At 46.3% G+C, this 19,383-nt stretch overlaps 1 protein-coding gene across 1 annotated transcript in view; it reads right to left on the reverse strand.

Moving 5' to 3' along the window:
• The window catches only part of LOC124612590 (eukaryotic translation initiation factor 3 subunit A-like), a 187,094-nt gene that overhangs the window by 146,349 nt on the left and 21,362 nt on the right, over positions 1-19,383 (reverse strand). The window contains exon 2 of the mRNA XM_047140875.1: positions 12,165-15,165. Coding sequence (XP_046996831.1) covers positions 12,165-15,165 — 3,001 coding nt within the window. The remainder of the gene's footprint in view (positions 1-12,164; positions 15,166-19,383) is intronic.

Raw genomic sequence — 19,383 nt, forward strand, 5'->3', positions numbered from 1 at the left:
GGTATACTACATACCTGGTAAGATATAGTATTGAAACCCTTCAACACTGAAGTCAGAAGCCTGTTAGGAGACATCGGAATCTGCTACTGCGAAATCTAGATTTTCGAGCTCTTTCTCTTATTCAGTTACTATCAGTGTCCCACTGTCAGTAAAGGACCCTATCCTACACATGCCCAGTTCACCGACCGACCGACCGATAAATTGTGCGTGTGTAGCTTGTTGACCGACCGACCAACTGTACGCCTGTAGGCTTGTTGGTCTAAAGAGCGATTTTTCTTTGCGGTTGGTTTGTTAGGTAAGACTAGCAGACAGCCGCACCCGCCTCCCCGCGGCCCCATTCACCGTACAAATTGTGTAGTCTGTCCTGCAAGCCGCCCCACAACAGTTCCTTTTCAGTCACCACGCGCGGGGTTCAGCGCACTCCGAATGTGGCTAACACGGTAGTGTGCGAGGCAGACGAAATTTTTATGACACAGTTTCTGGAAAGTTTTCGAGTCTTCAGATGTCTGTGGGACGTGCCGCGCGAGCAGTATAGCAATAGAGGGGTAAGCAATGAAGTGCTTCTTTCATTTTTAACAAATCTGTAGTAGTTTCATGTGGCAAACAGAGAAAATAAAACATACACAGTTTTGTGAATAATGGTTAGTCGTCTGTCTGTTTCTCGGTTTTATTTCCAATACTCACCGGAAATGAAGTTAGATAACGTTAAATAGAGACAGATTGGATTTTTATTTCGTTTCAGATACGTATCGATAGTAGGAACTAAAAACCGAATTATAGACAGTACACGGACTTTCATTCATGAAATCCACTTGGTTCATTATTAGAAGTGTTACAAAAATCCAACCTATCGTCGCCTGTTCTGCTATGAAGAGCAAAGTGAAGTACTTTTCTTTTCTAACAACTGTTAAGTGCTTCACTTCTTATGAATATGTTGCTGAATTTATAATATGCGCCGCCGCCATTTGCAGTCGTCCGAATCTGAAAGGAGTTTCTTGAAATTACAGGGGATATTATTACTACATACGAACATAAATTCATAAAGTTTACATGAATATAATTTTCGTTTCGCTTCTGCTTTATCACGAATATTTCCTCAAGTAACTAAGAATCACCCTGCAGATTTCAAGAATCATTTTAGATAATAATTTTGTGGATTAACTGCGCTGAATCTGAGGTCCTCGTAAATTCTGCCAGTGGCTAGAAATCGTATGTGGCTATCGTTTGACGACGTTCAGGAGCTCCGAAAAGCATTTTTCATCCATTCTTAAATAATTCCGAAAATCTTCGGGTCTCTGCTCCGTAAGTAACAAAGCGTAGGTGCATTTGGTCCATTGCAATAGCCATTTCTTTACCTACAGCTTTATCACGGCTTTTTCTGGCTTTGTTAGTTCGAACAGCCAAGCCAAATCCCAATTCTTTTCCTGTGGAATACTAACAAGGGAACCTCCCCACCGCACCCCCCTCAGATTTAGTTATAAGTTGGCTCAGTGGATAGACCTTGAAAAACTGAACACAGATCAATGGAGAAAACAGGAAGAAGTTGTGTGGAACTAGGAAAAAATAGGCATAATATACAAACTGAGTAGTCCATGTGTAACATAGGCAGCATCACGGATAGTGTGAGCTCAGGAGCGCCGTGGTCTCGTGGTTAGCGTGAGCAGCTGCGAAACGACAGGGCCTTGGTTGAAGACTTGCCTAGAGTGAATATGTTAATTTTTTTATTTTCAGTTCAGGCACTCACACAAAATCAACTTCGATCTACAAAATTCCAGGACATGTTCAGATTTGCTTGGACATATGCAGGATTTGACTGTCTACACACGGAAAAATTTGAAAACGTTAAAAACATATGTTTTGACAGAGCACAGGGAAAACTTAGCGACTGTGAAACTGTTGCACTCATTTGTTGCAGTTTGTGACAAACTCTTATGTTTTCATCACTTTTTTTGGGAGTGATTATCACATCCACAAGAAAACCTAAATCGGGCAAGGTAGAAGAATCTTTTTACCCATTCGCCAAGTGTAAAAGTTAGGTGGGTCGACAACATATTCCTGTCATGTGACGCACATGCCGTCACCAGTGTCGTATAGAATATATCAGACGTGTTTTCCTGTGGAGGAATCGGTTGACCTATGACCTTGCGATCAAATGTTTTCGGTTCCCATTGGAGGGGCACACTAAACTTATTGCAGTGAACAGAAACGTCAATGAACGAACGGACAGATCATAACTTTGTGAAAATAAAGTAAAATTTTCCTTCAACGGAAGACTTGAACCAAGAACCTTTTGTGCCGCAGCAGCACACGCTAACAACTGGAACACAACGATCCTGAGCGTACACTATCATTTATGTTGCCTATTTTGCGGATGGACTAGTCAGTTTGTATATTTTGCTTATTTTTTTTCATAGTTCCATACAACTTCTTCCTGTTTCTCGAGTGATCTGTGTTCAGTGTTTCAAGGCCTATCCACTGTGCCAACTTATAACTAGATCTGAGGGGGGTGCGATGGGGAGGTTCCCTTCTAAGCGGTATCGCGTAGAACAGAACGTCATAACCAGCTCTAGGAGCAGGGCGGCCCTGAAATGAAGTCGGTCGGGACGTGCGTTGTGTAGACTGTTACGAAATTTGTCGGTCGGTCAATAAACTGTGTAGAAGAGCAGTTGATGTTCGGGCGGGCTAGTTTTGCATGACGGAGTAATCGAGCACAGACTGCCTGGACAGCCTGCCCGAACCAGTCAACAGTGGCCGAGCGTAGAGGCCATGGCCAAGTCATACGTAATGTTAGTTCCAAAAACGTTAAACGTACCTTCATCCCTGCGCAACTACATCCAGCACAGGATTCTCATTCGTGGTGTATTTGTAATCATGCAGAGTGAGGAAGTATTTGCAGTGACAAGTAAAACTGAAACCAATGCGTAAACGTAGAGGAAACGGGAGTGTCCAAAAAGAGAAGTAAGGAATAAATATTTGTTGTAAACTAAAGAAATTCTACAGCATATGTCACGCGTAAGCTGACCAACGTTTCTGTTTTTCCAGTCGCGAGCAACTCATTTAAAGAAATACAGTTGTATGAAACTCCACACTGACATCTCCTTCAGGAATGTAGGTTGTAATAAAAAAACAACGAAGTTTGTTGCAATGTGTGCTAAAGAGGTGACACGTTTTAGAGGTGAGAGGCGTTTCTGATGACAGTTCCAAAGAAATAGGCTAAGAATTAATTCATCAAGTTGCAAATTATCGAGAACTCAGCGTTTCAGATGTTACGTCAAATATTTCTACTGTAAGTGTGCATGTCAAAGAAGAGGCTTCTTGCAGTGTGAAACCGTACAAGATCTTCTGTTATTAAGTTATTAATAAAAAATTGTCTACGACAGTTGATATGCGTGGACTGATTGGTATAAAACAGGGCCGGCCATAAATTCTGCACGCGTGCGGTGCTCCTGCACATGTGCAACTTTCGGGTCACAGCGTGCACGCCGCAGCAGTCAGCGTTCATGTAGTGCATGTTTCTACGCACAGATGTCGCTTTATCCACTTGCTGGGATACTCTGTACCGGCGCATTCTAGTGCTCTTTCCACAGCTAGCAGGCCAACCATGGGAAGGTGTTTAGCGTATTAAACATTTAAAATACTGTCACAATCTACTCATTGAGACGTCTACTTTTATGTTAACAGTTTAACTCAGTAAGACAAGTAATACAGTTAACAACCGCGGATTTTTATTAAGGCAACTTGACTGACGGCACGTAAATACGCGTAATGCTTTTGATCTAGTATTTAAGAAAGAGAGTACTTAGACTCCCAAGAACCTTATTCATGATTTAAGATAACATTAAACTAATGCAAAGTTTCCTATAACTAATTCTCGGTGCCCTCAGTTACACCCACATAATTTGTCTCACTGACCTCTGAACAGAATAACAGCAGACCTCTCGATGATCACCTGTTATTTCAATACCATTATTGGTATATCTTTCATCAGTTACGTCTGAAATCTGCATAATAACCGACAATTAGATGAATGTTATGTTTTATCGACTTCAGCTGAGCGTAGCCCTTCACGCATTAAAAAAAAAAAAAACCTAAATGTAAGTATACATTGGAAGAATCGCTTTAATGACCAACTTTCCTGACAATAATGTAACATGGAACAGAATGAGGCAATGATGCACAGTTAGTAAACAATAATTTTTAATTATGAAAGGAATAAATCCAAACACGTTTATCACTGGTCATGAGAAATGATAACCGAGTTGATGTGTCTCATCCATTTTCTTAAGCACATTTAATTTTGCTTGCCGTTCTTCACTGTTGAGTACACTACACTCGTCTTTGTGATATGTATTGTAGTGTCTTTCAATTGAAAACTTACACTAGCCGCTTATTATTCGGCGGCACAGCATACACTGAGTTTTCACCAACGGCTACAAAAAAGAATTGCAGTTCCCAGTCATTTTTAAACGACTGAGAACATAGATCTCCCGTCATTTAATTTTTCACAGTATTTGCCATTTCTCAGTACTTCTCTGTTAAGGTTACGGTTACCAGGGGTAAACGAGACTGGGAATGTTGCGCTCTTGCTTGTACCACATAAACACGGAAGTGGAGCCCCCTCCGTTCATTTAGGACACATGTCTAATAACAGATGCCACTGTCGCACATGTGCGCACATGTGCAGCACTTCCGCACGTCTGCACATTGTGCAGCGTTTGGCCGGCCCTGGTATAAAAAGTGCATTATTTGACACAGCACATTACGTAAGCACAGATTTGTCTCTTGTGAATAACGTTCTATTAATAACCGAATTCCCGGACGTTAAGCTGACAGTAGTAAATACAGGGTGTATAAGAGGACAAGAAAAAATTCCCGGATTTCTCAGTTAAAATTACACTTTCTCCCGGGTGAAAATACACTTTTTCCCTGTTAAGTGACAGGGTACTTTTCCTCGAAACTGTAAAATTTATCAATCCCTTGAATGGTTATGGTTTTATACATCAGTGTAGTACTTCTCGGCTCTTTAGAAAACCACATTCAGTAAAAAAAAAAAAAAATTGGAAACGTGTATGCTGCATATTTTCGTGTTACGGAAGTGTAAACTTAAATTCCGCATGTCACTTTCTGAAGCATTGAAATCAAGCTTGCAATGCGCTTTTGTAGCCAGTCATAGCTCATGTCACGTGATCTCGCCAGCCGATGACATCGAATATTCGAGCATAGGACACGTGATAGCAATACCACCGTTAAGTAGTGCGTGCACACAGATAGGAAACGTTAATGGTTTAAATTAATATACATATTGTTACTACAAGAAAAGCAGAGTTTTCACATATAATCTTGGTCTCTAAGATTAATAAGCTGCAAGAGAAGCTAAGCTTCCACGTATCATGTTGATCTTTTTTGCGCACGTTACACTTAGACACATCCCACAAATGTGCCAGTAAAATTTTTAACAAGGACATGACTGATCTTCTGAGCTCGAAATTTTTCTAAATGTTCGTACCAGACTTGATTTTTAAATGAGTCAAACGCTCTGTGATTTAAGGAATTCATCGTAAATTCTCGCACATAGTTCATCTTACATAAAAGAAAATTTACTTTGAAACTAACGCGTTTCAAATAACCATTCGCAATATTTTCCCGCGACCTGTTAGAAATAGGTTAGTCTCAGTAGCCAGCGCCAGATAACAGGCGCCAGATAACAGGCGTCACCGCGCTTGCGCAGCTACTAGGATTCTGGAAGCTCGTATGTTCGTAGGTGTAAGACATTAAAAGATCTTACATTGTCATAAAAGAAAGAAATCAGAGGATACGCAAAGAGCATCGGAATTTCGTGAACCACACTAAAACGCGTAATTCGGCTTGAAGTGCACATTCGTATGTCCAGATTCGAATGTAAATTTTCTTGGAGTACCAGTAATGTATTATTTCATCTTTGGTTCTTCATTATAAAATAATTTCATACGTGCTAGAAGGTGAAAACATGCACTTTTGAAATGCAGCAAACAGTTGAAACCAGCCAGTAGTGTGGAATTAAACAGTTCGTTTCAAATAAATTGACTGCCTCAGCGGAAAAGATTAATAAAAGCCAAATCTCCTTAGCAAAACGACAAAAATAACTTGATTGTTCTGTAAGGCTATTGATGCTTGACTGTCAGAAAGGTGGAAATAACATAAAATCTGAAACTAATAACATATTTTAGCCTTCCGTACTCATGTCAATGTATTTTAATTTAATTCACTTGATAGCTCCCAACCACAGAAATCCATTTTGTTTTCACTTGACGTGAGAGCAATAAACGAAGAGAAAACAGCAAAATCACTGAACGTAAACGTCGGTCACGTGAAGATTATCATCCTTCCCACTATAACTGAGACTATGTGCATCAGAAAAAAAAATCGCAATCAATATTGGATGGGATATTTTGTAACCGGGAGAACAAGAACTCTTCAGAAGATTTGCATTCTTTATTGCCTATAGCTAATAACTCGCTTTTTTTGTGAGATAAAATTAAAAATAGGATACATGAAACCAGTAGAAGAGACAAGCAAGACAGTACACATTTCTTCAGTCTTTAAACGTAGCATTTTTTTCTCTCTAACTTTGTTTCCTTTCTGGGAAAGAATCTTACTTAAAGATCGTCAAATGTTTTGCTACATGAAAAAAGAAATTCTTTGTCTAATACTGAAAAAGCCGTTAATACAAACAGTACCAAAGACTTGTGTGATTTCTCAATCTGATTACGTGTTTTTGTCACTGTCTGCTAGATAAAACAAAATAGGCCTGTCTAATATTGTAGCTATTGTAACAAACACCAAATAAACGAGACAGTTTTGGCACAAATGGTCATTTTTATAACACGAGAAAATATAATTCACGAAGTACCAATATCAAATGCTTGTCAGGCTTACTACAAGCAAAAAGCTTTATGTTCGGAAGTAGTTTCACATTTCATTCATACGCTCCAGCTTCCCAAGCATGAGATCGATAGTAGTAGTACGAAACTTTTATATAAAATTGGAATCGTTGCTGGGGAGTAGCCGAACGGTCTGTGGGCGCTGCAGTCATGAAAAAGGTTTCTACGGCTGCCGCCCCCTCTCGTATCCCAATCTCCATCGTTCACGGTGTATCCAGTCTCCTTCATTAAGACCTCTCGCACCCATTGCTTCGTTGACGTCGTCTTTCCTACATCTCGCAGGTCTACCGCGCCGCCTTCTTTGATGTGGAGTCCATTACCATACCCGTTTTTGCCATCTTGTCTGGAATACGCTGTAAGTGACCATACCACAGTAGGCGCTTCCCTTCTATGTAGTCTAGGATTGTGCTTTTGACATTCATAACCTCTCTGATCGTATCATTTCTAATATGGTCAAGTCTGGAGTATCCACAACTTCGTCTCCAGAAATCCATCTCGACAGCCAGCAGGCGATCTTTCTGCTTCAGGGTTAGTTACCACAACTCTGCACCATGTGTTGTGATACTTTCAATAATTGTGCAAGCGTACAATGATCTCTTCTCCTCGAAAGGTAAGAAGCTGATTACTCTAGTCAACAATACGCAGTTCTAGGTAATCCAATGTTTTTAACTGTTACTCGAAGATATATAGTTTGTGGGGGCTTGAACTATTTTGTACCCAGTACCGACTGTAGGGATGAATCAACTTATCGTTGAGGTATGAGTTTGTGGCAATATTGCACTCAACGTGGATTGTGCTGACTGGTAGTACATCTACAGCTTGATCCGATGCATAAAATTTACTGGCGTCCCACAACAAAACACGATCATTTGCAAAACCTAGCAGTGGACCTATTGAATCTCGGTCTAAAGTCGATCGTAGCACTCTCTGCACGTATTTGATTTAAGGATATTAATGTTTGCCCGCAGTCAATACCTTTTCCTTACTGTTTTAAGACTTCGTTTAAATCATCAATATCGTAGGCACCAAGTTGTATTTGTAGAATCTCCTTCCAACCGTCAATTTCCAGATGCTCTTCGTGATATTTGGAATGCTGTTATACGCCTCCAGACGAATCAGGGCAATACTCCAGTCCCCTGCACTTAAATCGGCGGAAAGTAATTTGCACGTAATGCTGATACTCGCTCTTTTAAAGTCAGAGTGTATGGCATTGCATCTAAACCTCAAATGATGGGCGTGCGTTCAGTTATGGCTCTTTCATATGTGTGGATGTTCGCACACCGGCTCTGACAAGGAGAGGAGAAAGCGCGCATTCGACTTCTCACCGTTCTGTCTAAATATAGCGCGCATTCCAGAAGTTCGCTGATGCAGGCGAAGGCTAATTTGCCATGGCTGTGATGAGGAACATAATGCGGAGATGCCCGCACAGGTATGTGTTAGTCCTGACATCGCCGTAAATTGTAGGAAACACAACTTTTGCTGGTGAAGTAGCGTTGTGAATCTTCAGGCGGTTGTAAATCCCCAAATGAATCGAAATATTGTACTGTATTTATACTTTTCTTGACATACGCCTCCCAATGGATCCCTGGACCCCCAGCAACATCTAAATTTACAATTCCGCACTCATTAGTCCGCCACATACTCTTCGGTAATGTATCCCGCATAAAGACGCAACGGAATCCAGGAATGTGAAGTTTCTCTTTAACAATATTAATGATACCTTTATTCGTGAGCGTTCGATCAGGTAGGATAACTAACGAACTTTTTTTTATTTATGAAGATACCTAGTCCTTTTCTGTATGGTTTCCAGTAGAGACCCTTACCGATAGCTGCTGCTTCCGTGGCCAGATTATGTCTTCTGGCTTCCTCTAGATGCGCCTGTGCATTCTGTGTGTTTTTGACGTGTTGGCTACAGCTGCAGCTCCACCTGTAAGTGAACCTACCGCCGCCAGAGCTGCAAAGGTCTGGAACGAGGAACGGAATAATTCCACCTGATGTGTTTGGTAGTGGTAGGACTCTAGGTGGTTTAATTGCAGTCGTCGTCTTCGTCTCCTTCGCTTTCCCCTTCGCCCCCCCCCCCCCCCTTCAACACACGTTTAGCTGCACACATCGAAGTGAGAATACAGTTTTTCAAAGTGCCTGGTTCGTTCTTCTTCGCCCCAACAGTTGTTCGCGCTGGATTCATATTTTGTTTGCAACTCATCATCTGCATGTCGAACTTAATTTTTCCATGCATAGTTTTATCAACTACGAATGCATCAACGCGCTGACCTATTCGGAGATCTTTTCTTCGCTTTATTTGCTTAGCTCTATCGGCTAATATTCGGTCGGCAACGTGGCGTGCTGGGAGATCTTTATTTGCAGCGAATGCGAGGTCGTGTTCAAGGTAGACTTCGTCTAGTAGGTTAATACCGCTACCACCGCGTGCCAGGCGTTTCTGAAGCTTTGTCTCAGGCCCACAGAAGTTGTACCCCGGAATGTGCAATTCAAAAGGCAATTTTTCAAAAATTCCACCTCCACCTCATATTATGGTGTGCTGCCTATCATGTATGGTACACTACCGAGGAGACAGAGGTCTACGCTCCCTGTTATACACTAACTCGTCAGCGTCAATCGAACTGTTTTCTGATGATGGAAATACTAACCATTTAACTAGCGCTCTATTCCCGCGACGTCTTATCACGCGTTCGATGAGAAATACATCTGCTTCAGAACTCTTCTGCAATTCTTCTGTGTAAAAGCATCCAGCCATTTCTTCACCCTTGCCATCCTTTAAGATATGTCCTAGGGTTCGTTCTGTGCACTTTGGATACTGTGAATATCTCCGCTCACCAGTTTGGTAAGTACGATTTCTCGAACGCTGTCTTGTATTTTGAAATATGTACTAAGTCGCCTACATTGAACTTCTTTTTGCGTGGGTCCAGCATTTAATGTGGAAATATACTTTGTCCATGAGTGAATTATAGCGAACATCGGTCGGTCTCATTTTTATTGTACTATGTTTGGTTCTATTATACCGCGCAATTATTTGTGGGATGATGTCTAGCCACTTGTAAGAACCGCGAAGATTAAAAGGTATTCACATTTGAGCTTTGACCATTCTGTTCAAACTGTCCACGAAGCTAGCTTTCAGGTGGGTAAACGTCGAGTAGTCGTGTATCCCGTACCGCTCCATCACAGTCTTGAAATATTCATTGTAAAACTCACCACCATGATCGGTTTCAAGATTGTCTGGGCATCGATTTGATCCTGTCTGCAGCAAACGGTCAAACACTACAGCAACATCTCTACCGGTTTTAGTTTTGGCAGGTAATGCCCATGCGAATTTAGAGTATGTATCAATAACCATTAAAATGTATTTGAATCCATTATTCTCAAGTGAATATTGACTTATGTCTACAAGATTGGCCTGCCACAAGTCATCCAGCCGCTTAATCATAACATGCCTCAGAGGATATGTTTCGCGTGGTGGCTTGTGCAATTCTCGAACTACCGTCTCCATACTTATTAAATAATACCTCTCTCTCAAAGCTCAGAGATTATCGAAAGAACCTCGTTCGAATCAGCTGTACTACCTGCAGCAGCCGAAGCCATCAACAGTCGAAGTCTATTAGTTCATCCGGCTCATTGTAATATATATACTGCAGGAGTTGATTGCTCACGCCTTTATGCTGAAAGTCTACACCTTCACCAATGCTTTTAGGATGCTCATTCAGTAAAGGTTGTATAATGGCTCTGTATTTAGAGTTTTGCAGGTTTCTCAGTCTTCTGTCAGGAATTTTATACAGCTCAGTCAATTGCAGTATTTCACCATATACTTTGCGATTATTGGTAGAGTATTTCAAGTTTTTGAGGGCCTTAGGAAGATAAGATTCATTAAGCCAGGTGTTCTTTTAAACTCTGTATCCCCGATGCGTTTCGTGCTATCATATAAACTTACAGTTTGAGCCTAGCATGTACGGTCTCTCCCCACTGACACCAAATGTTCTGTCTTACCCGCTCAATACTGGTTGGTGAATTCTGCGATTGAATCATTATCACGCTAAGCCATCTTACTGATAGATTCGGTAACAGGTTTAAAAGTTTCTCGTAATGTTTGCTCGCAACCCATATGCCCCATCCTCAGCTAACGTAATTTCTCTGGAGCTGCTTTGCGTGGCTGAATGACTTTATGCTTTGTCGACATCTCGGAGCATACTAATCAGAGCTGCTCATATCGCGTGGTTTTATATATGCTTTGTCATTCTTGTTCTTCCCTACACCTCCTCCTTCAATAACAACCACCTCAGCTTCTATCTTCTCTCCAATTGCGCTAAATCTATTCTCTAGCCAATTTTGGTTAAGTGCAAGAAGTTTGAGTGTCCATTAATTCCCTTGCAAGCTTACCGAGTCTTGCCTCAAGATTCTTAAATTTCATATCGGTATACACGTGAGCATTATATGCACACCTAATCTCTCAGATTGAGCATCCGCCAAGCGTGCGAATTTGTCCATGGTGTAGTATCTACTGACGCACTCAGCTATTTTGTACATTTATATATGGAGAAACTGCTGGAAGTTCCGGCTATAACTACCATCATTCAGTTTCCGCCTTTCATCAACAACGAGAAAACCGGATTGTGAGTGATTCCAACAATCAGCACATATCTTTACAAATTCATTGTATGACATGTCAGTCCCAACATGAGCCTGGTAAATGTATGTTAAATTGAGATTGTCTTGTTTGAAGGCTATAATGAGGTTGGCATTATCCCTCACCAAGTGTTCTGGGATCCTGGAATACGTCTGAGATAAAATACGTCAACACCCATATGACGACCAAAGCAGAAATATCTACGAATTTGATCCTGCTTTTCGACAGCCACATAGTCAAATATGAAGACAGTGTTAGGCTTTACCTTTTCAGGTGGGGGGAGGGGGGGATGTCGTCGCTTTCACTGAATGCTCTTACATCACACCATCTACCCACCCCCCCACCCCCCCCCCACATGTGGGTCCGGGATTAGAATAGGCCCGAGGTATTCCTGATGCCTGCCTGTCGAAAGAGGCGACTAAAAGCAGTCCCTCCCCTTCAAGGGGTAGTTAGCGCCTGCGTCCGGAGACGGGCGGTTCCACGACCTATATTTGCGGTCATTTTGGTTTTTCGCTTCTTCTCGTTTCCTCCTTCCTTTGGTTGGTTCCCTTCTTTGTTCTTCTCCATCTCACTGTCTCACTTACTCTTTCCCTTGCCTTCCTCTCCTTGGCTTCCTCTCCTTGGCTTCCTCTCCTTGGCTTCCTCTCCTTGGCTTCCTCTCCTTGGCTTCCTCTCCTTGGCTTCCTCTCCTTGGCTTCCTCTCCTTGGCTTCCTCTCCTTGGCTTCCTCTCCTTGGCTTCCTCTCCTTGGCTTCCTCTCCTTGGCTTCCTCTCCTTGGCTTCCTCTCCTTGGCTTCCTCTCCTTGGCTTCCTCTCCTTGGCTTCCTCTCCTTGGCTTCCTCTCCTTGGCTTCCTCTCCTTGGCTTCCTCTCCTTGGCTTCCTCTCCTTGGCTTCCTCTCCTTGGCTTCCTCTCCTTGGCTTCCTCTCCTTGGCTTCCTCTCCTTGGCTTCCTCTCCTTGGCTTCCTCTCCTTGGCTTCCTCTCCTTGGCTTCCTCTCCTTGGCTTCCTCTCCTTGGCTTCCTCTCCTTGGCTTCCTCTCCTTGGCTTCCTCTCCTTGGCTTCCTCTCCTTGGCTTCCTCTCCTTGGCTTCCTCTCCTTGGCTTCCTCTCCTTGGCTTCCTCTCCTTGGCTTCCTCTCCTTGGCTTCCTCTCCTTGGCTTCCTCTCCTTGGCTTCCTCTCCTTGGCTTCCTCTCCTTGGCTTCCTCTCCTTGGCTTCCTCTCCTTGGCTTCCTCTCCTTGGCTTCCTCTCCTTGGCTTCCTCTCCTTGGCTTCCTCTCCTTGGCTTCCTCTCCTTGGCTTCCTCTCCTTGGCTTCCTCTCCTTGGCTTCCTCTCCTTGGCTTCCTCTCCTTGGCTTCCTCTCCTTGGCTTCCTCTCCTTGGCTTCCTCTCCTTGGCTTCCTCTCCTTGGCTTCCTCTCCTTGGCTTCCTCTCCTTGGCTTCCTCTCCTTGGCTTCCTCTCCTTGGCTTCCTCTCCTTGGCTTCCTCTCCTTGCCTTGGCTTCCTCTCCTTGCCTTGGCTTCCTCTCCTTGCCTTGGCTTCCTCTCCTTGCCTTGGCTTCCTCTCCTTGCCTTGGCTTCCTCTCCTTGCCTTGGCTTCCTCTCCTTGCCTTGGCTTCCTCTCCTTGCCTTGGCTTCCTCTCCTTGCCTTGGCTTCCTCTCCTTGCCTTGGCTTCCTCTCCTTGCCTTGGCTTCCTCTCCTTGCCTTGGCTTCCTCTCCTTGCCTTGGCTTCCTCTCCTTGCCTTGGCTTCCTCTCCTTGCCTTGGCTTCCTCTCCTTGCCTTGGCTTCCTCTCCTTGCCTTGGCTTCCTCTCCTTGCCTTGGCTTCCTCTCCTTGCCTTGGCTTCCTCTCCTTGCCTTGGCTTCCTCTCCTTGCCTTGGCTTCCTCTCCTTGCCTTGGCTTCCTCTCCTTGCCTTGGCTTCCTCTCCTTGCCTTGGCTTCCTCTCCTTGCCTTGGCTTCCTCTCCTTGCCTTGGCTTCCTCTCCTTGCCTTGGCTTCCTCTCCTTGCCTTGGCTTCCTCTCCTTGCCTTGGCTTCCTCTCCTTGCCTTGGCTTCCTCTCCTTGCCTTGGCTTCCTCTCCTTGCCTTGGCTTCCTCTCCTTGCCTTGGCTTCCTCTCCTTGCCTTGGCTTCCTCTCCTTGCCTTGGCTTCCTCTCCTTGCCTTGGCTTCCTCTCCTTGCCTTGGCTTCCTCTCCTTGCCTTGGCTTCCTCTCCTTGCCTTGGCTTCCTCTCCTTGCCTTGGCTTCCTCTCCTTGCCTTGGCTTCCTCTCCTTGCCTTGGCTTCCTCTCCTTGCCTTGGCTTCCTCTCCTTGCCTTGGCTTCCTCTCCTTGCCTTGGCTTCCTCTCCTTGCCTTGGCTTCCTCTCCTTGCCTTGGCTTCCTCTCCTTGCCTTGGCTTCCTCTCCTTGCCTTGGCTTCCTCTCCTTGCCTTGGCTTCCTCTCCTTGCCTTGGCTTCCTCTCCTTGCCTTGGCTTCCTCTCCTTGCCTTGGCTTCCTCTCCTTGCCTTGGCTTCCTCTCCTTGCCTTGGCTTCCTCTCCTTGCCTTGGCTTCCTCTCCTTGCCTTGGCTTCCTCTCCTTGCCTTGGCTTCCTCTCCTTGCCTTGGCTTCCTCTCCTTGCCTTGGCTTCCTCTCCTTGCCTTGGCTTCCTCTCCTTGCCTTGGCTTCCTCTCCTTGCCTTGGCTTCCTCTCCTTGCCTTGGCTTCCTCTCCTTGCCTTGGCTTCCTCTCCTTGCCTTGGCTTCCTCTCCTTGCCTTGGCTTCCTCTCCTTGCCTTGGCTTCCTCTCCTTGCCTTGGCTTCCTCTCCTTGCCTTGGCTTCCTCTCCTTGCCTTGGCTTCCTCTCCTTGCCTTGGCTTCCTCTCCTTGCCTTGGCTTCCTCTCCTTGCCTTGGCTTCCTCTCCTTGCCTTGGCTTCCTCTCCTTGCCTTGGCTTCCTCTCCTTGCCTTGGCTTCCTCTCCTTGCCTTGGCTTCCTCTCCTTGCCTTGGCTTCCTCTCCTTGCCTTGGCTTCCTCTCCTTGCCTTGGCTTCCTCTCCTTGCCTTGGCTTCCTCTCCTTGCCTTGGCTTCCTCTCCTTGCCTTGGCTTCCTCTCCTTGCCTTGGCTTCCTCTCCTTGCCTTGGCTTCCTCTCCTTGCCTTGGCTTCCTCTCCTTGCCTTGGCTTCCTCTCCTTGCCTTGGCTTCCTCTCCTTGCCTTGGCTTCCTCTCCTTGCCTTGGCTTCCTCTCCTTGCCTTGGCTTCCTCTCCTTGCCTTGGCTTCCTCTCCTTGCCTTGGCTTCCTCTCCTTGCCTTGGCTTCCTCTCCTTGCCTTGGCTTCCTCTCCTTGCCTTGGCTTCCTCTCCTTGCCTTGGCTTCCTCTCCTTGCCTTGGCTTCCTCTCCTTGCCTTGGCTTCCTCTCCTTGCCTTGGCTTCCTCTCCTTGCCTTGGCTTCCTCTCCTTGCCTTGGCTTCCTCTCCTTGCCTTGGCTTCCTCTCCTTGCCTTGGCTTCCTCTCCTTGCCTTGGCTTCCTCTCCTTGCCTTGGCTTCCTCTCCTTGCCTTGGCTTCCTCTCCTTGCCTTGGCTTCCTCTCCTTGCCTTGGCTTCCTCTCCTTGCCTTGGCTTCCTCTCCTTGCCTTGGCTTCCTCTCCTTGCCTTGGCTTCCTCTCCTTGCCTTGGCTTCCTCTCCTTGGCTTCTCTGGTCTCCGCCTCTGCGTTTGAGACAGTCTGCCCTCTCTCTCCCTCTCTCTTCTTTTTCCTCTTCTTCCTTCCTCCCTGTGCGCGCCTGAAGGCCGACCCACGTGTTCACACAAGTAGCCGGTGACGGGGTAACCCGTAATTCCCTGCCCTGGGTAGACAAGTAAGGCACGCACGTACCCCCTGGTAAAGGCCAGGCCCAGGGAGGGGTGATTGCCTGAGCTGATACCTTCTGACCACGCCGATTGGTCCCTCTGTCTGTTTCTCAGGAGGTGTGACCTGAGGTGTAAACATTCACCTAAGGCGGGCGCCATCGGAGATGCTGGCAATCATGGGGGATTCCTCCGCAATGGATTTCACTTCTTCTTCTCTCGCACCTTCTGCCCATAAACGGAAACTTGACCAGCCACCAGTAACAAAAGTACTACCGCCTGCCCCACAGTTCCTCGTAGTTTCTCGATCTGAGGATGGCAAGGATTTTTCCTCTGTCAAACCTTTCGTTATCCAGAAGGGCGTAGATGCCATAGCTTGATCTGTCAAGTCGTGTACCAGGTTGCATAATGGTGCCTTGTTACTAGAAACTGAGAGCGCCTTTCCGGCACAAAAAATTGCTTCGGGCCACACTCCTGTACATGTTCCCTGTTCGGGTGGAGGCTCACCGCACTTTGAATTCGTCTCGTGGTGTGGTATATACTCGATCACTTGACGGATTGACTGACGAGGAGACTAAGTCTTTCCTCGCTGAGCAGGGCGTGACGGCTGTCCATAGGGTCATGAAAAAGGTCAACAATGACCTTGTACCGACCCAGACACTTTCCTTGACCTTTGATAGTGTTCAGCTGCTGTCACGTATCAAAGCGGGCTACAAGGTTATTTCTGTTGGCCCCTATGTCCCGACACCTACGCGCTGCTACCAGTGTCAGCATTTTAATCACACTCGCCAGTCTTGTTCCAATGTGGCTAAATGTGTCACTCATGGCAGGGATGACGATGAGGGTGACCGTCCACCTCCGTCTCCTCATTGTGTGAACTGTCAGGGTGACCATGCAGCCTCCTCCCGTGACTGTCCCATCTACAAGGAAGAACGCTGTATCCAAGAAATTCGGGTCAAAGAGAAAGTGTCCACCTCGGCTGCTCGCAAGCTATTTGCTAGTAGGAAGCCCACGCTGCTCCCAGCGGCAAATACAGTACTGTCCTCGGCTCTCCATGGACTACCAGGAAGGTGGCGACGCAGACATGCGATCTGACCTTCAGCACCACGGTCGTCTGTTCGGCCAGTACTAAGATCGCTCGGTCGATGTCTCCTCTTCCTCCCATCACCCCTCAGACACAAGCACCTTCATCAGCTTCTGCCAAGACGAAGACCCAGAAGTCAGATGCACGGGCCTTCAAGAAGGAACCGTCCCGTGCAGACTTCCTACGTACCTTCAACTCCCAGCCATCGACCAGTATTTCCACTAAACAACCTTCCAAGAAGGCTCATAGGAAGCACAGTTCTCCTTCTCCGCCATGGCACATTTCTTCTCCTGCGCCACCCAGCGTTTGCCACCCCAGGCCGTCATCCGTTTCGCCTGGCCGCACCACTGGTAGCCGAATATCTGGCCGTTCACCTGCAGAGGAAGCTCCCCCTCCATCGGCCATCTTGTTAAGATGGCCGATGGACCTATAGAACCAATTGACGATGACTGTCCGCCTACTGATAGCGGCGGCAGTGCTCGCTCGAAGCCAGGCCCTCAGCGGCCTTCAAGGTGACCCCTTCCTTCATCTTCCTTTTCTTCTCACGATGGCACTTATTCACTGGAATATTCGCAGCATTCGCTCCACCCGAGACGACTTGAAGTTGCAGCTCCGCTTGCACCATCCGCTCGTCGTAGCCCTCCAGGAAACGAAGCTACGCCCATGCGATCAAATTGCCTTGGCACACTACACCGTTGTCCGTTTTGACCTACCCTCTGTGGTAGGTATTCTGGGTCATGGAGGGGTTATGTTGCTGGTCTGGGATGACATTTACTACGATCCCATCACATTGCACACCGGCCTGCAGGCAGTTGCCATTCGAATTACTCTCCCCACTTTTACATTTTCCATTTGTACCGTTTACACTCCATCGTCATCTGCCGTTACAAGGGCAGACATGATGCAAATTATTGCTCAGCTACCTGCACCATTTTTGTTAACTGGAGACTTCAATGCCCACCATCCCCTTTGGGGCTCCCCAGCATCCGGCCCAAGGGGCTCCCTGTTAGCAGACCTTTTCAACCAGCTCAATCTTGTCTGCCTCAATACTGGCGCCCCTACTTTTCTTTCGGACACATCTCACACATATTCCCATTTAGACCTCTCTATATGTACCACCCAACTTCCACGCCAGTTTGAGTGGTATGCACTTTCTGATACATATTCGAGCGACCACTTCCCGTGTGTTATCCATCTCCTGCATCATACCCCCTCGCCGTGCTCAACTAGTTGGAACATCTCCAAAGCAGACTGGGGGCTCTTCTCTTCCAGGGCGACCTTTCAGGATCAGACCTTCACAAGCTGCAATAGTCAGGTCGCACACCTCACGGAAGTCATTCTCTCTGCTGCTGAATATTCCATCCCTCACACTACTTCTTCTCCACTTCACGTACCGGTCCCCTGGTGGACTGCAGCATGTAGAGATGCTTTACGTGCTCGTCGACGTGCTTTATGCACCTTTAAACGCCACCCTACAGTGGCGAATTGTATCAATTATAAACGATTATATGCGCAGTGCCGTTATATTATTAAAGAAAGCAAGAAAGCCAGCTGAGCTGCTTTCACAAGCACCTTCAACAGTTCTACTCCTTCTGTTGTCTGGGGTAGCCTGCGTCGGCTATCTGGCACTAAGGTCCACTCACCAGTTTCTGGCTTGACGGTCGCGAATGACGTCCTTGCGGCCCCTGAGGATGTTTCCAATGCCTTCGGCCGCTTTTTCGCAGAGGTTTCGAGCTCCTCTCATTACCACCCTGCCTTCCTCCCCCGAAAACAGGCAGAGGAGGCTAGGCCACCTAACTTCCGCTCCTCGAATCGTGAAAGTTATAATGCCCCATTCACCATGTGGGAACTCGAAAATGCACTTGCCCGGTCACGGTCCTCCGCTCCAGGGCCTGATTCTATTCATATTCAGATGCTGAAGAACCTTTCTTCTGCGGGTAAGGGTTTCCTTCTTCGTACTTATAATCGCATCTGGATTGAGGGACATGTTCCCGCATGCTGGCGTGAGTCTATTGTTGTACCGATTCCTAAGCCGGGGAAGGACAAGCACTTGCCTTCCAGTTATCGACAGATCTCGCTTACCAGCTGTCTCTGTAAGGTGATGGAGCGAATGGTTAACTCTCGTTTGGTTTGGCTGCTTGAATCTCGACACCTACTTACCAATGTACAATGTGGAGTTCGTAGGCGCCGGTCTGCTGTTGACCATTTGGTTACCTTGTCGACCTTCACTATGAATAACTTCTTGCGGAAGCGCCCAACCGCGGCTGTGTTCTTTGATTTGGAGAAGGCTTACACCTGTTGGAGGGCGGGTATTCTCCGCACCATGCATACATGGGGCCTTTGCGGTCGCCTCCCTCTTTTTATTTGTTCCTTTTTAATGGATCGACAGTTCACGGTACGTGTGGGTTCTGTCCTGTCAGAAACCTTTCGCTAGGAGAATGGGATGCCACAGGGCTCAGTTTTGAGCGTCGCTCTGTTCGCCATAGCGATCAATCCAATAATGGATTGCCTCCCAGCTGATGTATCAGGCTCCCTTTTCGTGGACGATTTTACCATCTGTTGCAGCGCGCAGCGCACATGTTTCCTGGAGCGCTGTCTTCAGCGTCCTCTTGACCATCTTCACTCCTGGAGTGTCGCAAATGGCTTCCGTTTTTCTGCAGAGAAGACGGTCTGTATTAACTTCTGGCGCTAGTTTCTCCCACCGTCTTTACGACTCGGTCCTGTTGCTCTCCCATTCGTGGAGACAACAAAAATTTTAGGTCTTACATTTGACAGAAAACTTAGCTGGTCTCCACATGTCTTATTTGGCTGCCCATTGTACCCGTTCTCTAAATGTCAGTGTTCTCAATGGTATGTCGTGGGGAGCGGATCAGTCCTATTTCGCCTATTCGGTCGATTGTCCGCTCCAAGCTGGATTATGGGAGCTTCGTAT

Source organism: Schistocerca americana, chromosome 4 (assembly GCF_021461395.2).
Source record: "Schistocerca americana isolate TAMUIC-IGC-003095 chromosome 4, iqSchAmer2.1, whole genome shotgun sequence".
NCBI lineage: Eukaryota > Metazoa > Arthropoda > Insecta > Orthoptera > Acrididae > Schistocerca > Schistocerca americana.